The sequence below is a fragment of the Pseudophryne corroboree genome, chromosome 1, assembly GCF_028390025.1.
Source record: "Pseudophryne corroboree isolate aPseCor3 chromosome 1, aPseCor3.hap2, whole genome shotgun sequence".
NCBI classification, from domain to species: Eukaryota; Metazoa; Chordata; class Amphibia; order Anura; family Myobatrachidae; genus Pseudophryne; species Pseudophryne corroboree.
Window position 1 is genome coordinate 1,023,934,403 of NC_086444.1, and position 13,889 is coordinate 1,023,948,291.

The 13,889-nt window shown below is 40.4% G+C and overlaps 1 protein-coding gene across 15 annotated transcripts in view; it reads left to right on the forward strand.

The window, feature by feature from the left end:
• Positions 1 to 13,889, forward strand: part of TENM3 (teneurin transmembrane protein 3) — a 1,613,133-nt gene that overhangs the window by 1,296,119 nt on the left and 303,125 nt on the right. For all 15 annotated transcript variants that reach the window (XM_063920671.1, XM_063920672.1, XM_063920674.1 and 12 more), the window contains one exon: positions 7,085 to 7,323. In XM_063920671.1, coding sequence (XP_063776741.1) covers positions 7,085 to 7,323 — 239 coding nt within the window. The remainder of the gene's footprint in view (positions 1 to 7,084; positions 7,324 to 13,889) is intronic.

Consider the following 13,889-nt stretch of genomic DNA (forward strand, 5'->3'; position numbering starts at 1 on the left):
CGTTTCTTTATGAGACAAGCATGAGTGCCGCACCTTTGAAATACTATATATATATATATATATATATATAGACACAGCGATCATCTTTTCTTAGCTTGTGTGACCGGACGGTTCCGTACGAGAGCCCTCACTGCTTCGCGTCCCGCCCCCAGTCACAGAGTGGAGATTTAGGTCACACGGGACCTGGCTAATTAGGGGATTCCTGCTTACAGACAGTAACCGCCTGTTACTGACTCCACCCACTGTGCAGTGGGTGGGTACTATGCTGACACCACCAGACTCCTCCCTGCCGTGGCATCTGGAACCATGATTCTGTTCTGTATGTGTCGACACGCTGTCTTACCACCCCTGTGTGGTGCTGTTGAATCCCCAATCGTCACTTGCCTAAGCTCAATATAGTAGCAGGTGGAAAGCGAAGCTTGGAGATGCTGGGTGTACCCTGGACAGCCTGAAAATGGAGCTATGTTTTGCTTAGCCCTGCAGGTCACAAGATGATGTTTACTTGCCCAAACAGTCTTAAAAAAGACTCAGCAATACAGCAAGATGTTTACAGCAGAGTGAAAATGGTATAATACACCTGGAGACCCACAGGCCTCCTCTTTTTATACAGTAAAACCACAATGCATCTCAGGGGGTAGTTCTCCCCTGAGTCCTTTCCTTCCAATCAGGATATCTTACAAAATATAAATAAATAGATTACATTTTAAAAGGATATAAGTGCATTAAGCAATTTCCTCCTTACTGTCACACACAAAGTTTGGTGTCATTTAAACTCCATTCCTTACCTCCTGGTAGTTTACAATTCGCCTTTGATACATTTATCACATAGCTTCAAAATACGGTTTCTATATGATTTCACAAACAAATGTTCCTCATCCTTTTCCTGCATATACCATTCAGGATTCGTATACCAATCAAACCAGCTACATAAATACAGGTTCCAAACCCATACCAATCCAGATATGGAATAAGGAAACCCCCCATGATTAACGCCTTTTTCTAAGGAACTAACACTCCCAGCCATTACCTGTTGTGCCCTGTTTTTGTTATTCACCAGATCTGCTAGGAGAGGGCAATTAGCATCTTATTTCCTAGTCACAGAAGATAGGGGGTCCTTATTCAGTCATATATAGTAAGTGCATTTTCCCTTTAAAATACATGTGACCACTTCTTAAATATAAATACATTTAAACGTGCAATCCTACAACTGTGCACAGAGCACTACATATGACATGTTAAAACACATCATTAAACATGCATTTACAGAACATGGCGCCAAGCACCAATTCGTCCATTAGAATGGCGCTGGGCAGTTGAGGGTTAATCCCTTCAGCGCCGCGGCCGACAGTACACATGTGGCTGCAGTGGTCTCCGGCCACAGCTTGTATCATCATAACAGTCTCAGCAAGTAATTACTCAAATGTGCAGTTGTCCTGAACACAGTTTGTGTGACTGCTGTAAAATCGGTTAAAAGTGCTTTGCTAAAACAACCCTAACATATGAGTTATTGCTCAAGTTATTTGACATTTCAGTGCAATAACATGGGCACTGCTTATTGAATGAGCCACCAGCGAGTCCACATCAACACACATCATTCATATTTTTTCTAGTCTTCTAAAGGGCATCAATACTTTCTACAAATCATATAGTATTTTTAAGCCAATAATTTCCTGCTCAGCAGTAGCATTGTGTACAAATTAGTCTGTCTAGGAATTAATTTACCTATTCTATTGTATTGGTTTATAAATAAGAGATACAGACACTTTACTGCTAAGTTATTATGGCAAGTTGATTAGTCAGCTGTTATTAAAGAGCTAATAACTATGTAAATCCACCTGTAGCTTCTGAATAATTATTGCAGGTGCGGTGTCAGAATCACGGTGATAATACATTTCACAAGGTTTCTTCTTCCATAGCCTTGTTTCCGACCTGCCTCAACAGACTTCATCAAAACTGACACATCTGTAATAGCATCACTGGTAATTTGAAAATCATCCTAGCTTAAGGGCTTCCAAACACATGGGACTTAAGTAGCCAAATGATGTCGGTCTGAAAGCAGTGGAAATTTGTTGACATGTTGTCAAACAAATTGACAAGATCTTAAGTGTTATCCTTGAAAATGTGTGAATAGAGAGATAAATGTGATTCTTTTGGGTCGTGGTTTAGCAAAATGTTAGGAAATGTGTTTTTCAGTCTGAATAAACAAACGTAGTGTAGAGCAGGGGCTCTCAAAGCTGTTTGGCCTCACATGCTCGTTACCAAGAAAAAGCCTCACCTACTGTAGTTAAATACATGCAATTCACTTATACTTTTTCTGTGACACAGTCACTAATTACGGATTGACTTGGTGCCTCTTACTGTATCTAATTGAGGCACAGCTCACTGTATCCCGTTTTAGAGGGTGTGTCAATGTCACAATGGCAATGGACAAACCTCCTGGGTATGTCTAACACCTCCAAACTGGCCACCCACAACCTACCATCCCTCCCTAAAAACCCCTCTTCAAGATTGCATAGAAAATGCATCAAACAATGGTACATGCCACTTTACTGTACTAGAATTGGGACAAAGCACAATAATCGTGACCGTAGGTCGGTCCCCTCAAGTTGCACCGTTGGGAGATATGCTCTGACCAGTATATATTGCATTACACCTATAAATGTATAACTTTTAGTACAGGCTCATAAACATACCTTCCAACTTTATCAAGTGAGACTCATATCACACAACCCTAATTTTTCCATGCAAGGCCACTGATCTGCCCAATACCTTGAGTCCTGTTGGAGAAAGAGTGTGCTATATGAATACAATTATTATCATTATTATTATTATTGTTATTATCATCATCTGAAATTGAGTTATAGATGCAGCAGTAGATGCATGACGGTGATGTAATGCTGTTTGCATCAAGCCATAGTCACAAGCATGAGAAAAGTAGCAGCACATGAATAGGGTCACAGTTTTCCCACAGAACAAGGAAGAAACCTAAAAATACTGCCCCCCCCATTATCCCATTTTATTTAATCTATGCCATATATGGCATGCACCCCCCACTCTGCCCATCTTCACCCATCAACTAAAGGAAACTTAAGCTTAAGAGTTTTTACTGGCAATGGAATAGTTTAACATTTGCATTTATTTCCAGAATAAAATGTTTTCTGACAGGAAAACATGGTAACAGTAAAGGCCTGTGTGACTCCAAGCAATGTTTCTGATGGACAGACCATTCTTCATATTTTATCTAGGGGAGCATTGCCTGAAAGTCTCCTTATCCGTACTTGTTGCTCTAATGGGTTTGTTATTTCAGACATGCTGAGGCTGGTATGGCACTGTTTTTGTTTTGTTTTTTATTTGCTCTTTTTACTTTTTGTACAGTGTGCGTGTGGTTTTGTTTTAAGCTTTGATTGTGGGCCTAGACTGGTCCTTATAGACTGTTCTATATGATGAGGAGTGGGAGAGGTTGATGCGGCCATTAGGTAATTTTATTAGCTTTGTGGATCCATGGGGAAACATTTGGTGGACTCCAAGGAAAATATTCCCTCTCTCTTTCTGGGGGACATGTATACTAAGCAGTGATAAAAGTGGAGAAGTGAGCCAGTGGAGAAGTTGCTCATAGCAACCAATCAGCTGCTCTGTATACTTTTATAGTATGCAAATGATAAATGTTACATCAATGCTGATTGGTTGCCATAGACAGCTTCTCCACTGGCTCATGTCTCCACTTTTATCACTGCTTAGTACATCTCTCCTTTAGGGGTCTATTTACTAAGCCTTGGATGGAGATAAAGTCGCTAGAGATAAAGTACCAGCCAGTCGGCTCCTGTCATTTTTCAAACACAGCCTGTGGCATTGCAGTTAGGAGCCGATTGGCTGGTGCTTTATCTCCAGTGACTTTATCTCCAACCAAGGCTTAGTAAATTAGTCCTGAAAACCTTAAAGGCCCTACACACTGGCCGATTTTTTGAAAGATATGAACGATCTCGTTCATAAATGAACGAGAACTCGTTCATATCTTTCAGTGTGGAGGCTCCAGCGATGAACGATGCACGGTCCCGCGCTCGTTCATCGCTGGTCCCCCGTCGGCTGTGCATGCAGGCCAATATGGACGATCTCGTCCATATTTGCCTGCAGTTCTATGGAGCCGCGTGACGGGGGGAGTGAAGAAACTTCACTCCCCCCGTCACTGCCCCCCCGCCGCCGGGTCGCTCGTCGGCCGTATCCGCCGTCGGGCAGCTCGGCGGCGGGTCGGCCAGTGAGTAGGGCCCCTTAGTAGAATAGCTCCCACACATCCTACTGTAGAACTGAAATGCAACTTAAAGTAGCTGTCCATGGTGCTGAATATGTCACATAGTGTATATAATACAGTATCAGCCTCTCTCCAATTGATTAATTTCATGTTTTTACATAGATTAAATGTACATTACAGTGTGACCAAGTTCTTGCAGATGAGTCTTTATTCAGCAAGTTCATGACTATACAGAGTGGGGAGAACACTCAGCACAGATTGCTGCTTTCATATATAAAAAGTGCTTCTTTAGCAAACAGTAAGCTTTACAAATAGCTTAGTATTGCCACCCTAATGCGTCAGACACCCTTGTAAAAGGTCGATGAGAAAAGTGGCAATGTGTGCATTTTTTCTGTCCTTTAGAAAAATTGCATAGTGTCGTCTACATTTATGCAATGAAATGGAACAGCATAAGTTTTCAGGGACAAGGCTGTGGCAATATATTTAGCCTACAGGATACTCATTATTAAGTTTAAAACTTTCCAACAAACCCTAAATTAGTTTCTCTATACGCTACTCTCACTGTCTATTACAACTGTACTACCACCTAGTAAAATATTTAAAAGGCACAGTTATTTGGTGGGCTCCTTTTTTCTCTTAATGCAGGGAGTGTCATCGGAATGACCAATTCCTCACTACATTCAAAAGATTGTGGTTAGTGATTGGTCTGCCATGACCTTTGGTAGTCTTTTAATCCATAAAGATGGAAAAAGACAAAATGATTTGCCAAATAAACTGACTGTTTTGGGCTATTTAATAGCAGGGCAGCCAAACATAGATAGGGATCCTGTGATTGGCTAAGAGACTGCTGCTGGTTGTCAGCCTTGTATACTGTATAACACTAATTTCAAGCATTCTACAATGTTTTCCAATTTTAAAGATTTCCATTGAGCATCTGTACTTTTCAGTATGCAGCAGGACTAAAGGTATCATCATCACTCATTGATAGTTTTGTCTATATAACAGGCAACGTGCTATAGCTAGGATACTTGAACAAACTGTTGCTATAGATTTCCATTAATTGTATAATTATTATTATTATTATTATTATTATTGTTATAATATTATTATTATTAGTAGTAGTAGTAATAATAGTACTGTTGTCTTTTAGATATAAAATGTTAACATACTACTATGTGTAGTGCTGTATATTGAAGATTCATAATTCAAACAAATAATTTATATAACATTTATATAAACTATGAAATAACAATTATAGCTGCTGGCGCAAAAATGTGTGTAGCTGTATAATAAAGCAACCTTTTAGAAAATACTGGCTCTTTCAGAATACAGTAGTCTTGTGCACACAGCAATTCCAAATCAATAAAAGAAAGTATTAACCAGTAACCTTGGATACTGAGAGTTTTTAATGGAGGGTAGAAAAGGAAAGTCTTAAGTGGAATATCTCAGGGATGGCACTATGACCCTGCATACTTTCTATGTTAATTAGAGATTTAACAGGTGTTTGATTAGAGATGCACAGTGACGCCAAGGAGGTAAACATCTGTAACCCTGTTGACTCCCCAGATATGAGCTGGGCAAAATGATTAATGCTTTTGGTACACTGGACAAATAGGCAGGAGTATGGTGACTAACGTTGATGCCAATATTTAGAATTTAATGCACATGGGACACAAATATATCCAAAGAAAGAGTGCATGATAAATGGCACTTTGTCACTGTCCTTTATCATTATTCCAGACTATCACCGGTACTATATTGTAGGCGCACAGTGAAACAGAGCAACGGTGATGACAGCCAGGTGTTAGGTTATATAGCTGAAGACGCAGTACTAGATGCTGAGAGGGAGAGGTGTAGCAATGTTAGTTTGTAGCGCCCTTACATTGGGACATTGTACTGTTGCACAGTCTATAGTACTGATCCAGCATCATTGAGCATGCGTGATCATGTGACTTAGATGCATTATATTTACAATGCACTGCAGGGATAGTGCAGGGAATTATTTCTCCTTTAAGATATCTCACTATGTCTGGCATCTTCCAAATGGGGCACAGATGAATGTGCCAACAACATGCAGCACAGGCGTGTTTCCTAACACATATACTGAATCTAAGCACAGGCTTCAGAATAACCCTGAATGATTATTAAAGTAAAACCAGGAGAAGTGAGTCATCTTAGACTGTGTTGTGTACTGATGATGAGTGACCCAAAAATGGAATCTTGCAGCAGTAATGAGGGGACAGGAGGGAGCTGGTGTAAATTGTAGCAACCAGACATTTCCTTTCGTTTTCTAAACTGAGAAAAATGACGTTATGACTCTCATTCGTTGCTAGGGTTACAGTGCCTATTTTTTTGTGCGCCAGTTTTATAAATGTCCACCATATGGCAATATATTCCAGTAACGACGAGCTACTATACCTTAATGTGACTTTTAATACCACTGGTTATTGCATAACTGGAGGCTAGAATAATCTTAACACTTCTTACCAATACACAGTGTTCTACAAACGCAGAAAGCCAGTGACATTCAGAAAGAGAGCCTTTACAGTCATTGTGACTCAGTCTTTATATATAAGCATACGTACATTGTATAATCTACTGGTGACCTTCATTTCCTGTTTTATATATAAAAATCCATTGCTGTTGGCAAAACATAATGCAGCACATTTCCAATTGTATGTAACACAGTTTCCCACAAAGGTTATGCTAAGTGTTGTGAAGAATTGCATTTGTGTGTATTGAATGTGTAGTGGAGCATGTCAGAATCATTTACTTTCTCAAGGGTGGCATATGCCAAGTACATTGTTAATAAATGCGTCTTTTTTTATCCCTCCACAGGCATTTTCTATTCAAAACAGGAACAGGGACAACCCCACTGTTTAGCACTGCTACACCCGGATACACAATGGCATCTGGCACTGTTTATACTCCTCCCACGAGACCACTTCCTCGGAACACCTTATCAAGAAGTGCTTTTAAATTCAAAAAGTCCTCAAAGTACTGTAGTTGGAAATGTACAGCACTCTGTGCCGTAGGGGTATCCGTACTATTGGCAATACTACTCTCCTATTTCATAGGTAAGTAAGGAGATTCCTATTGTACAGTATTGTAATAAATATGCAAGAACATCTTGACAGGGTTTCAGCCAGTATAGGTAAAAGAAGCCACACTAATCTTGACTAAAAAGACAAAATGATTTACACCCGCTGAGTGGTGTTATTTTAAAATCAAGTTAATATTTAATTTAGCGTTAATTAACAAGGACAGAGATTGCCATTTATTGCACCCTGACTGCTACAGAGAAATGAGAGTTTTAATCCAGTAGTAATCTAGAGGCAATTTGGTCTACATATCTACAGTATTGTATAATACTGTGTGTGTGTGTGTGTGTGTGTGTGTGTGTGTGTGTGTGTGTGTGTGTGTATATATATATATAAATAATGTGTGTCAGGAATGTGCAGGTAGGGGAGGCAGAGCCTCTCCTGTCATGCTCCCCGTCAGACTCCACAGTTTTGCCTATAAAATGGTTAGAGTACTACAAAGATGATATTTATAACTTATAAACATCTTCTTTATATTATTCCACTAAGTTTCATATTCATATGTCACCAAATATGCTGTGCTGCAGGGAGAAGCCAGGGAGAGGCACCGACCAGCTCTACCTCCCCCTCTGTATGTCAGACAGGGGCAGGGGGGTTGTGCAGCAGCCAATAACAGATCCAATGGGCAGCTCCTGGAAGATAATTTTACAGCAGCCGCCAGTCTCAGAGGAACCTCTCAGCCCATTTGCATCCTGGTTCCCTCCACTAGTACATGCCGTGCAGCCGATCACTGTTGATCGGGCAACCTAGCCGCACCTCACCACAGCGGCTGCAGAGAGGAGCAGCCATTGGGGAAATTTATTTATTTTATTTGTTAACAGTTTTTTATATTGCGCAGCATATTCCGTCGCGCTTTACAATTAGAAGAACAGTAATAGAACAAAACTGGGTAAAAACAGACAGACATAGAGGTAGGAAGGCCCTGCTCGCAAGCATACAATCTATGGAAATGTAATAGAAGTCTGTGAATGTCTGTACAAATATATGAATCTTTTTTATGTAAAATATTTTAGCCATATTAGTTGCATACAGATAGCATACAGATCTTGCTAACCTGTTCATACTGCAATCTGTCTTATTTCTTTCTACAACCCCCCCCCCGCGCGCACAATAAAACCGGTAAACCCCAGGAGAGTATATGCTAAGTTACTTATACATGTAGCTGTAATCCTTCATAGACACAATTTATTTTTTACTATCTCTTGATAACTGAGTTCTACCCTGGTAGAAAGAAACCTGTTGAGACAAAAGAAACAGAAAATATCTTCAAAGCTGTCTTTCACAGATCACCTACAGCCATTTCTCCCTAACCCTTTTCAACCATTAATTAGGGCTGTTCTGCTTTAATTACCATGCTTTTGTTGTGAGAGACAAAGATCAACCTTTATTGCTAAATTCTGTCATTTCTCTGCAAACCACAAATGTCTGAAACTGGCGAGATGGGTAAAACTCTATGTGGCGTTTATGTGTTTAGTTATTTGCATCTGCAGATATATTCAGTAGTAACAAAAGAGCAGTGCACAATATAACTTTTTTCTTTCATATACACTGTATATGTGTGTAACAGATTTCAAAAGTTGTTTATTAATTTAAAGGGGCTGCCGATTTTCAGGTGGTTTATGTGATTTTTACCTGTATCTTTCATTAAATACTTTGCTTCCTCTTTATACGCTGTTCTTATAACACCTTTATTATCACTACATACAGTGAAAAAATAAGTTGTATAAATTCCATTGTGTGTCACTTTTTTCATAACCACTTACTCACTAGAACATCAGTTCAGTTGTACTAGTGCTTAGTGGTACAGTTATATTATCGAGAAGAGTTGTTCATTGTGTTTATCTGGGTTACACTTTGTTTTATACAGTGGTATCTTGGGAATAAGTTTGTGACTCTTATACCCCTTTCACATTGCAAAAATAACCCGGTATTGACCCGGCATATTGCCAAGTCGACGCAATGTGAAAGGGGCCTTGGAGAATTCCCGGGTCACCTGACCTGGTAATTCAACCCGGGTAATAAGAAGGGTTATTCTCTGGTTGAATACCAGGTCAGTGGCAGTGTGTATGGGTTGCAGGGTCAATGCGACCCGGGACCTGTTTACTACATAGGGAGAGGTGGCGCGGAGATGAGCTCATCTCCCAGTGCCGCCTCCACCCCCGCAGCTATGGCAACCGGCGCGGCATATTGCTAGGTCAGGAAGCCAGCGCTGAGGGTCCAATGCAGTATCCTACCCGGGAAGGTCCCGTTTTTAATTCCCGGGTAGGATCCAGCATTGGAGATGTGAGAGGGGTATTACTAGGGCTACAAAAATAAACAGACTTTGCTGAAAAGAATAAAAGATATTTAGAAGGAGGGGATGGTTAGGGGTGAGGCTGCAGGAATGGGAGGTTAGGATTAGGGCCAGGGTGAAAATACTTACAGCGATCAGTCAGACGCCCGCTGTTGGTCTTCTGACTGTCAGGAACGCACCTGGATTTTGTACCCAACCTCCAGAAAGTAGATAACTTCTTCAGGCTAAATAGAAATGTAGACTCTTGTCAGGGCTCATAGATGTACGCCGGTTTAGTCAGCGTAAAATACACTGTACAATAAATGCATGTGCCTATGGGGGTAATTCTGATCTGATCGGAGCAGCAAATTTGTTGGCTAATGAGCAAAACCAAGTGCACTGCAGGTGGGGCAGATGTAACGTGCAGAGAGAGTTACATTTAGGCGGCTTATAATGTTTCTGTGGAGGGTAAATACTGGCTGCTTTATTTTTACACTGCAATTTAGATTTCAGTTTGAACACACCCCACCCAAATGTAACTCTCTCTGCACATGTTATAACTCCCCCCCGCCTCCCCGTGCAGTGCACATGGCTTTGCCTGATTGCTAACTTTTTTGGTTTGCTAACAACTCTGAGTAACCCCCTAAATAAGGTTCTTATGTATTCACACATCTTGAATAATAAAGTTAACGATAGTTAATGGTTTTGCCCATTAGCTAACAAATTTGCTGCTGCGATCAGAACTAAATTAGTCCCTATATCTGTTGCAGATTTGACACTTGAGTCTCATTAAGCTTGGAGAGGCAGAATGGGCATAGGGAAAGAGTACAGTAAGGATGTGTTCATAGACCTGCATGGAGACATGTATACGCCACTCAGTAGTGAATGCATTTTTTGTTTTCAAAACAAATATTGGCAAACTTTACTTGTGCTTATGAACTGGTTGTGTGCACTGTACATGTATCTGGGTGTAGTACAGATGTGTCCTCACTAAACTATCCTTAAATGGTGCTAAATAGCCTGTTTGGTGCACCATGGCCCTCATTCCGAGTTGTTCGCTCGGTAAAAATCTTCGCATCACAGCGATTTTCCGCTTAATGCGCATGCGCAATGTCCGCACTGTGACTGCGCCAAGTAAATTTGCTATGCAGTTAGGATTTTTACTCACGGCTTTTTCATCGTTCTGGCGATCGTAATGTGATTGACAGGAAATGGGTGTTACTGGGCGGAAACAGGCCGTTTTATGGGCGTGTGGGAAAAAACGCTACCGTTTCCGGAAAAAACGCAGGAGTGGCTGGAGAAACGGAGGAGTGTCTGGGCGAACGCTGGGTGTGTTTGTGACGTCAAACCAGGAACGACAAGCACTGAAATGATCGCAGATGCCGAGTAAGTCTGAAGCTACTCAGAAACTGCTACGAGGTGTGTAATCGCAATATTGCGAATACATCGTTCGCAATTTTAAGATGCTAAGATTCACTCCCAGTAGGCGGCGGCTTAGCATGAGCAAATCTGCTAAAATCCGCTTGCGAGCGAACAACTCGGAATGAGGGCCCATGAACAATGCCACTAAGCCAAGCCATACGGTCCGTCACTCAATTTAACAGAATGTGTTTCTTTATTGCATTGCTGCTGCTGTAAAAGCACATAGGATGCATACCCTGTATACCACAAGTGGATTTGATTACTGTAGCATGCCTTGCAGCATTGTACAGTACAAATTTATACTGCTACGTGTGCAAGAAAAGTACAACTCTAAGCCCTCGGTACAATACGGTCTTGTTAATGTTAGGCTGTGATGCGAAAAAGACGCTAAACGGTAAAAGTCCAAAACTAGTGCCACAGCAAATCTGTGCTGCAGTGCCTAATTCCCATCATGCATCTTGCACTATATAAATGCTTATCTACTATTTTTGTCTTTTCTCCGTGAAGAGAGGAAACGTTGTACGCTTCTTAGTCACGTTATTAAGATGCCCCTAACACAGGAACATGATCACAATTTGTGTGTTCTAGGGGATGGGGTGGGGCTAAATTATGTAATTATTGTCATTTTGGTCCGCCTCCTTCACACTCCGCCGGCAGTTCCCTGCATTATCTCCCGAATCTGAACGCTTCACTAGGAAGTGGGTGGGTGCAGGGGAGCTGCCTACACCTCCCGGACGATTACCGGCGGAGGTATGCTGACACAGACCACACCCTCAGGCGCTGCAGGGGACTTACGCAACTTCCGGGAGGGTAGGCAAGTTTGACTATATACTGTAAAATTGTTAAGCGATTAAGGATACATATGTTCGTCTGTTGTAACCCTGGTGCAAATAAGACTAGCTCAGAGCTGGGTTTTTCTTGAAATGTATCCCACTTCGTATATCAGCTTAAATTGGCTTTTTTGTTTTTTATGTGCGGCTTCTTTTTTTTCTGCTAATAAATCCAACACCACTCGTGCCCCTATGAATTTGTGAATTCATTTAACCTTAAATGTCCATGATACATTTTGAATTATCTTTATTAATAAAGGAAGGGAAAAAACCTTCTAGTCTTCCATAAAACAAGAAACTGCCAAATTCTAGTTCATTTTGTGCATTTACCAACTTTCTGCATTGTTCCTAATGACCAAACCATTCACATTAACTATTAAAATATAATCGCTTTTCCCCATCTTCAACTATCATTTACTGTAATTTAATACTGTATGTTTGTATATAGAAATATTTTGTACTTACTGAAATTGAACCCTATTTTATGCTAAGTGCAAAGCATAACAAAATATTTACAATGCTTTAATGCGGTGCAGCATTAATATTTAATTGACAATGCAAATGGCTGTTGTGTCAGGCTTGGTGATAACAAAATATTTAATAAGAAGCGAAAGAAGAAAATGAAATTTAACTCCTTAACATCTGGATTATATTTACTGTAGTACTTAATTATAGTAAACATATGGTATTTAGCAATACAGTATTTGCAGGGCTTAAGGTTAAGCCTGTAGACTACTGTACATTAGGTGTGGGGTCCTGATGTCGTTCTCAAGTATTGTGCTGTCTGGACTAGGACATTGAAAGCATTGAGGTTATGACATACACTGTTGCTGCAGTCGCACCAAACAGTGCTACTTGATGTGCTAGGTCCCGCGCCACTCAGATTGCTAAGAGGTTTTTATTCCATCTTTTTCACCTGAGTTTGTTTAATTGTGGCAGCACAATATGACAAAACTGCTTCAGAAGACTGCACTGATTAATTTGATATGCCACACATCTGTCTGTATCTGTATATGAAGTGCTAAAATGCAGCGACCGTGACTTTTTTTGTCACGTCAAGGGGTAGATGTATGAACATGCTGCTAATGATCGGTAATTGTGTGACCCTGATTCGCCTATTATTGAGGCAAAACAGGACCACTTAATGACGGCATGTATCAAGGTATTAACTCTGCAGGGTGCCCAAACTTTTGTAGACGCCATTTTTTGTTTTCTGTTCTTTTGAAAGTGTAAATGATGGAAATTGAATTAAACTTTTTTTGACATGTTATAAGAATGTCTAATCTGTAATTTGATGCCTTTTGGAGATTTTTCCATCTTTCCTTGGCTTCTTTTTGCACATTAAAATGAATTTTTGCCTGGGGTGCCCAAACTTTCAATCCCCACTATATATATATATATATATATATATATATATATATATATATACATATATATATATATATATATATACATATATATATATATATATATATAAAAGTTGTAACACTGTAAGGGTACAAGGTGCCGTTTCCTGGGGTAAATGGCAGCACGCAGCAGCTGAGGAACCACACCAGTCCAGTTTCTGGTACAACTGGCCCCAGCCAGTTTTATTATACAGAAAATAAAACAAACACCAAAAGAAAATACCTTGCCTGTCCGGCACTAACTAAACACAAGATGTTCCTAACATCACTAAACAAAAACACAGAGTTCTCCAGTAAACACTGTATAGCTCACTTGTATCAGGAAGCGTGTTTCTCTCACACAGATCCTGCAGTCTTCCCAGGCAGTCTGCACACATTAATCAAGCTAAAAGCCCTATAAGGCTCTTGCACAGCTGAAAGCCCTGATTAGCCCTCTGTGAGGCCAAAGATCCAAACTGGGCCCAATGTCTGGAACTTGCCTTATCTCTCTCTCAGGGCCCTTATCCAGCTTTTCCAGCAAACTGAAAAGGTTCTAACAAAACAAAAGCATTTTCCTAGAAGTTTTCATTTTCTAAAACATGTAAGACAAGAACCTGGGACAAACATACCTGC